Source organism: Gnatocerus cornutus, chromosome 7 (genome assembly GCF_029298725.1).
Source record: "Gnatocerus cornutus isolate USDA-ARS CGAHR chromosome 7, icGnaCorn1.1, whole genome shotgun sequence".
Taxonomy (NCBI): domain Eukaryota; kingdom Metazoa; phylum Arthropoda; class Insecta; order Coleoptera; family Tenebrionidae; genus Gnatocerus; species Gnatocerus cornutus.
Window position 1 is genome coordinate 439,654 of NC_142239.1, and position 8,461 is coordinate 448,114.

The window sequence follows — 8,461 nt, forward strand, 5'->3', positions numbered from 1 at the left end:
TATCCATTATCATCCATTCTTAAAATTTTACTGAAAGAAATATATTTCTCTTCGTTATTAGGTATTAATTTCAATTGACTTTTATCTTCTCCTAGATTTTTTATAAACAAATGACAATCGTAAGCGCTTAAATTATGAAACAAAATTGGAATAAACAATGGTTGTCTATATTTCAAATTGCATTTTCTACAAGCAGCTCCTCTATATTTTCCAGTGTAGTGATCATGATCTCTTACTTTTGGGTTTTCTATAGAAAAAAGATAACAAATTTTTGTTTTTTTATATTCTTCTAGTTCGATATCTTTTATGGGTTTATTTTCTTTTAATAACTTGTATATTGTTCTGGCATATTCAGTTATTCTTTTTATAAAACATTTATCACTTTCCTCTCCTCTGTAAATTTCCAATGGGTTACCAATATTATTATAAGCACTCTTAATGTATAATCCATAACCACAGGGAATATGAAATTGTGTTTTATGAGTATATGATGATTCAGGATTTGGTTCGCATGTATGAATAGGTTTCAGAATAGATTCAAAATCAGAATAAATTACATTCTTTGAATATTTTTAAATTTTAATATATTATCTTGTTAAGGACTATGAGTCATGGGGTTGTCCCATCCCCCTCTTTCGGGGATGACTGGTCCACCACCCACCCTGAACCAAGAGTTCTGGTGTAACGAGTCAGTACCAAAACATCAGTTGGTAAATTCGCTTCTCTTAAAATTCACCATCATCACATCACTGGAAGGCCTTACAAACCTTCCAGTTAAATCATTAAACATATTGCGACACTCTGTATATATTCTGTAAATACATTATTTACTGGTCCTTCGGCTGCTTTATTTTCCTGAACTCGAACATTTTGGTCCTTCGAGCCGGATAGGAAACCTGTGCAATATCGTGAGTGTCGTAAACATCATCATCACCGACTTGAAGAAGTCGGGAAAGCATCTTGTGCGTTCTTCTTATCATCGAAGTGGCAACATCATCCACCTTGATCATCTCCAGGACATATCGGACCAAAGAAGGGTCATCATAAAAGGTAGAGTTGCATGCTTCCTCTATTCTGACTACTATAAAGTATACATTTCTGACGAGGTCAAAATTCAAATAACAAAATGTCATTGTCACAACAAGACGCGAATAAATTTCAATGGATAATCAACACTTTGCACTCCCATTACGAATTTGTAGTTGACGGGTCGAATGAAGATAAGTTTGGTGAGGCAAAACGTCGCCTACAAAATGTCGAGCAGTTGCTGAAAGACTTCACCGAGTTTGTAGGTCGCTTAGGCGGTGATTCAATCAAACTTCCAGACGAATCGGGAGATAGTAACGAGGCGATCTACAGCTTCCAGACCATACAAAGTCATTTCTTCACGACATTGGGGCTCTTTGAAAACGTAATGTTAAATCACGGCCGATCTAAGCAAAAATCTAACGATTGTGCATCGGGCACAATGCAACATCTAAAATTGCCAACCATTGATCTTCCGCGATTTAATGGAAATTTCGGAGAATGGGCGTCGTTTATCGATACATTCGAAAGCTTAATCGGGTCCAACGATACGATAAGCGATATTCAAAAATTACACTATCTAAAGTCGTGTTTAGACGATGAGGCGAAAACTTCACTGGACGCGTTGAAGACGACCGGAGAGAATTACGCGGTCGCCATCAAGTTATTAAAAACGCGTTTCGAAAACCGTCGCTTAACGATTAATAAACACATAAAGACCATCTTCGACATCCCCGCAGTTTCCAAAAACGATCACACATCACTCCGTTCACTTCTGAATGCGTTAAGCATCAATTTAAGCGGTCTCAAAACCCTAAATCGGCCTGTTGGCCAATGGGGTGATTTACTTGTATATATAATATCATCAAAATTAGATTATTTTTCTAACGCTTCGTGGGAGGAATCCTTGCTGCCGGACGAAATTCCGACTTACGATAAATTAATCGCGTTTTTGGAGAAACGCTGCCAAACGCTGCAATCGATGCAGTTGAACAAAATCTCATCCGCGGTCGAGACGAAAAAACCATCTTTTCACGCAAAATTTATGAAACCGGCACAACCCAAACATAAAATTTTCCACATGTCTCCAAAAAAGACTTCGTGTTTTTTCTGCAACGGCGAGCACAACATCTTCAAGTGCGAAAAGTTCATTTCTTTAAGTCCCAAGGAGCGTATAAATAAAATTAAATCGCAAAACCGTTGTATCAACTGCTTCTGCAAAAATCATAGTGTCAAGGATTGTTGGTCATCGCATTGCAAAAAGTGCGACAAAAAACACCACACCATGTTGCATATCGAGGACACATCATCAAATATCATAACTTCTTCGGAATCAGAACCAGGTCCGTCGATGTGCAACATGGCGCTGAGTTCAAACGTTCTGTTGTCAACTGCGACAATAGTGACAAAATCCGCGAACGGTACGACGAAAGAGATTCGCGCACTATTAGACATCGGTAGTCAATCGCATCTTATAACGGAGTCTTTGTCTCGGGAATTAGGACTCCAAACGCACAAATTGAACATGTGCATCAAAGGAATAAATGGAATTTCTAAAATTCACAAATATGTAAATCTCTCGTTCCAAAGTCGCACTTCCCGGTACGCGACAACTGTAAAGTGCTTGGTAATTCCCGAGATAACCGGATTAGTCCCGACAAAGAACTTCAATCTGCAGTGTTTGAATATTCCCAAGCATATCCAATTAGCCGACGGGGCGCCTCATCTAGCTACCCCGGTAGACGTTTTATTGGGGGCTGAACTGTTTCTAAACCTACTCATTTCGGGTAAAATCCAACTGGGGAAAAACCAGCCGGTACTTCAAAACACAGTCTTGGGATGGATATTAGGGGGTACCATAAACCAAAACAATGAGGGCTTCACATCCTGTCTAAACATTCGTATCGACAATGCATTGTCTAGATTTTGGGAATTAGAAAATGTGGCTTCAGGTTCAAACGAAGCAATCATTGCGAGTCATCCGTGTGAAGATCATTTTTACAAAACTACCCATCGAGCACCAAATGGGCAATTTGTAGTCCGGTTACCCTTTACTGAAAATCCTCCAAATTTGGGCAATTCCCGCGAAATCGCCGAAAAACGGTTTTTAACGGTCGAAAAAAGACGTCTACGGAACCCAAACATAAACGAGTCCTATATCAATTTCATGAAAGAGTACGATCCACCAAACGATACTGAAATATCAGAGGCTGATATAGAAGCGAAACGCAAAGTTCCTTATGTCGCGGTAGTGCAAAACCACCAAACCGATTTTTTCCTCTTGCGGAGTCGTTCGACATTTCAAAAGCTTAGAACAACAATGGCCTGCTGGCTAAGAGTTTTAAAAAACTTAAAGCTTCGAGCGACGAATCAGCCCGAAATTCGCGGTAGTTTAACAAAAGCGGAGTTGGCAGAAGCCACCATTCGAATCATACGATTACTCCAGCAGGAATCGTTTTCCGAAGAACTTCGTCTTTTAAAAGACAAAGCACCAATAAAAAATTCGCGTATTTGCGCTCTGAACCCATTTCTTGACGATCAAAATCTAATCAGGGTGGGGGGTCGTATATCGAAAGCAGCGGTAACATACGATCGCAAACACCCCATCTTATTGCCGAAACACTTCGTCACGGAGCTAATAATCAAAGATGCTCACACAAACCAATTGCATGCAGGACAAATGGGCACTTTGGCATACATACGCGAAAGATACTGGCCCATTTCCGGCCGCGATCAAGTCCGCAAGGTAATCCACAGATGTGTCCCTTGTTTTAGGGCTAAGCCCACGTCTTACTCACAACTTATGGGCGACTTACCAGAACTAAGAGTAAAAGCTGCGCGGCCGTTTTTGAATGTGGGAATTGACTTTGGCGGTCCATTTTTCATCAAAGAAGCTCGCGGTCGGGGAAAAAGACTCGTCAAGTCGTACCTTGCATTATTTGTTTGCTTAACGACCAAAGCTGTGCACATCGAACTCGTCGGAGATTTGACCACTGAATCATTTCTAAACGCCATGAAACGTGTTATTTCACGACGCGGTAACATCGAAAGCGTTATCAGCGATAACGCTACAAATTTTGTAGGCGCCGCGCGCGAGCTTCACAAACTTGTCAGCAATCCGTCGGTTCAATCAAAATTAATGGAAAAGGGTATAAGCTGGAAATTTATTCCTCCACGGTCTCCTCATTTTGCTGGGCTCGCAGAAGCCGGCATCAAATCGGCTAAATCCCATTTGAAGAAAGTTATAGGTCAAAATCATTTGACCTACGAGGAAATGTATACTTTGTTGACCAGGATAGAGGCAGTTCTGAACTCGCGCCCTTTGACTGCTTTGACCAATGACGTCAACGACCTGGAGGCGCTGACTCCCGGACATTTCCTAATCGGCCAGGCCATGACAGCCCCAGTGGAACAGGATCATCTCGCCGTTCCTAGCAACCGCCTCTCCCGTTGGCAATTGGTGGAGGCATGTCGGCAACACTTTTGGAAGCGGTGGTCCAGGGAGTACCTGTCCACACTTCAAGGCAGAGCCAAATGGAACAAAACGTCGACAAAGTTACCGGCAATAGGGACCCTCGTCCTCCTGAAGGAAGATAACATAGCCGCCCTCCAGTGGCGGCTTGGAAGAATCATCGCTCTTCATCCCGGTGCCGACAACCTGGTGCGTGTTGCGACCATAAAGTGCGCGAGTGGCGTTTTTAAACGCGGAATAGTTAATCTTTGCCCTCTTCCGCTAAGTGACACTGAATAGTGCATGTGTAAATATCGGTATTTAACATTTTTGCGCCTGTACATAAATTTATAGTTTAATTTTCGTTCTTCTTAATTGTTTAGATGTAAGTTTATTTGTATGTATGTATATATTTTTCTTAATTGTGTCCATCTTTCAGTTTGTGTAGTTTACCTATCAAGGCTCTTAAAACCTACTCAGCGGTTTCAAGGCGGGGGGTTATGTTAAGGACTATGAGTCATGGGGTTGTCCCATCCCCCTCTTTCGGGGATGACTGGTCCACCACCCACCCTGAACCAAGAGTTCTGGTGTAACGAGTCAGTACCAAAACATCAGTTGGTAAATTCGCTTCTCTTAAAATTCACCATCATCACATCACTGGAAGGCCTTACAAACCTTCCAGTTAAATCATTAAACATATTGCGACACTCTGTATATATTCTGTAAATACATTATTTACTGGTCCTTCGGCTGCTTTATTTTCCTGAGCTCGAACAATCTTCAGGCATGTTCGGAACACATGGTTCATTACTAAAGCACACATTTTGATGTTTCTTTAAAGCATCTTCAGTTCTAGCGGAGTAGTTTAAACATCTTCTACAGAAATGTTTTTTGTTTCTATTTACTTCCAACTGATCATTCAACAATCGACTCAAATTCTTGATCCAACAATAATGATTTTTGTCTTTATTTCCAAAGTATAGTAAGTCGATATTCATTTCATATATTTGCTTATTATTATGATATAAAGGATAAAATATTTGTTCTTCGTAACTAAACACGGTAACATTAATTTTATTATGTGATTCAAATTTAGGTATGTCCTGGATTTTGACAGGAATTTAATTCATTTATATATTCCGGCTTATTATAATGATTCAGTCTATCTACGTGTTCTTTTGCTTGATGTAAACATGATATTACGCTGTACATAAAGCATTTATTATCGTTGTTTTTAACATTAACGCAAGCTTTTTTATCTTTAATCCACTTGGGTAATTCTACATATGAATTTCCGCTTAACGGTGTATATTTGTTTATATTAATGCGCAAATAATTTATATTTTTCAAAGTCCATCCAGATCCCTTATCTTGCAATTCATCACATCTTGATATAAATAAATCCTTTTGTTCATCCCAATATTCCTCCAGATCATCTTGTTCTCTTAGTATAACATTTGGTAACTGAAATTTATGTATCATTATAAAGTCTTCATTTTCCAGTTTCATAAACTCGCATTCCATCTCTAAATTGATTTTAATATTTTTATGGAGATTTAAAGCATTTATAACTACTTTAATAGCCTTTTCTTTTATCATATCCATATATGTTTCTATATCTATACCTTCTTCTAGATTATTATGCTGATAGGTTAATAATCTTCCTTTAAAAGCAACCTGAACTAAAATAAAATCTGGCTCTGGATTATGTCTTGCTTTATGCAACTGCATTCGACTTTCCTTAATATATTTTCCACATTCATCACACTTGATCTTTTTTACTCTTTCTTTTTTCGGTTTAGAAAATATGCCATCATTAAACGGAAATATTTCCAAGCTCTTTTTGTTTTCTCTTGTTATTTTTAATTGCTCTTCAGCATGAATAATCTCGTTTGCCAATTCTGCCTTATTGAATCTTTTAATGTATCTTATACCTAAAGATTTTGCCATATTACGTAATTCAAGCAAACGACGACTATTCAAATCATGTTTTAATTTATGCAAATGTATTCGAGTTTCCTCGATATATGTTCCACATATATCACATTTGATCTTCTTTACTCTATTTTTTTTTGGTTTAGCAAATATATCGTCATCAAACTGAAATGTTTTTAGGTTCTTTTTGTTTTCTTTCTCTTTATGTAGCTGCATTCGGGTGCTTTTGATATATTTTCCACATGTGTCACACTCGATTTTCTTAACTCTCTTTTCCTTTGGTTTAGCAAATAAATCATCATCAAATGAAAATATTTCTGAATTCGCTTCGCTCATTATTTTGTTTTCGTTTTTTATTTTCTCATGTAATTGCTCTTCAGCTTTAATAATAGCTTTAATCAAGTCTGCTTTATTATATTTTCTAATATATTTGATGTCTAATGATTTTGCAATATTAAACAGATCAGATAAACGTAGATTACTCAAGTTCCTTCGTTCCATTTATTATAGAAAAAAATCTAACAAACAATTCTGTTTTTATATGCCTTTTAAAATTAGTTCTAGTGTAATATCTACCACAAACACATTACAAACGAGTAGAATTAACTGCTTTTTTACATTGTTTACATGTTTTTTCATATTTATTTCTATAGTTATAAAAATCACCTGGACATTTTGGTTCTAAACAAACCGAGCAACGACTAGTCATTTATTAGAAAATTTATTCATCAAAGACTTCAAGATTAGGAAAGTGTATTTTAAGAAAACCTAATTTTGCCAAGTTTAACATATTGTTTTCATACATTTTAAATTGATTATGCATATTTTTAAATACTAATCGTTCAAAGTCATTATTTGGTTTGCTTCTCATATCGTTAAACTTTTTTTGAAACAGTTGCCATGCTTCTTGGTCATCGTTATGTAAGCGATTCATTTAATTTATTACATTTTTTTTCACAAGAAATTATCCATAAACAGTAAGTGCTAAAACACACTGTCCCTGTTTAGGTAAAATTGTGAGAAGCCTCGAGATTCAAAAAATATGTGTTATATATGGAGGTGATCAATTTAATGTTTATTTAATTAATTGTCGAAAAAAATAATACTTGTAATCAAAGCGATCTAGTGCAATATACGAGGCCTACGTATTATAAAAGTCTACATAAAATGAATGAAAAGCTAGATATCAACCTAGGTTCAAGGGAAAAGACAGCAATTATTTTAGAACATAATAATATAAATAAAGCTATTAGAAATAATTATAAACAAAATATAGAAAAAATCAGGATTATTTTCTTTAATTTTATAATCCAAGAAAGAAGAAGCAAAAAAAGTGTCCATCAGAAGTATTTCCCCCAATAAGAAAGCATGACAAATATAAAAATTTGAATTGGAGCATTTGAAAAACCATAATTTAAAACTGAGAGATTTATTATTATACATGGGATTGGTATATGAAGCGTAGTAATTATTTTGAAACAGCTATAACACAGGAAGACAAATATAATCACTCAGTAATCAGTGTTGCCAACCGTGGGAATTTTTTTGGCTTATTTAGCTGAATTTCATACAAAATATATTCGTTTAAAGATGATTTTCAATAAAAAAGTCCCACGGTTGGCAACACTGTCAGTAATTTAAAATAAATTAAATGATTGACATTAATAATACTATTATTTGTTGTAATATTGGGTTACACGAGAGAGATAAAGGACGAGATTTTAAGAATTTTTCAAAAGATAACGAAATTACATATGAAGAAATAGAGTAGATGGAATGAATGAATATATACAAAATGATTAAAAATTTTAAAGAATTAATAATGATGTTGAATAACAATAAGGCAAAAAAGGTTATGAAATATTATTTTAATTAAAAGAGTTGGTAGATAAATAGGAAAATTACGGTAACGAATATAATCTTTTAAAGCAATATAAAATTAATCCTAATCCATTAAACCAGTTTGAGTTTATAAATACAAATAACTAGTCCTATAAAATTAATTTGAGTACGTGGTTTACCGATCTATGGTTTCCGTTATTCAAAAGA

The 8,461-nt window shown here is 36.0% G+C and overlaps 1 protein-coding gene and 1 pseudogene across 1 annotated transcript; one reads left to right on the forward strand and one right to left on the reverse strand.

Moving 5' to 3' along the window:
* Positions 1-1,126: 1,126 nt before the first annotated feature.
* Positions 1,127-4,777, forward strand: LOC148170552 (uncharacterized). Its single transcript, XM_088041329.1, has one exon. The coding sequence runs from the start codon at positions 1,127-1,129 to the stop codon at positions 4,775-4,777; it is 3,651 nt and encodes a 1,216-aa protein (XP_087897455.1).
* A 130-nt stretch (positions 4,778-4,907) lies between these two features.
* Positions 4,908-8,461, reverse strand: LOC148170553 (uncharacterized; annotated as a pseudogene).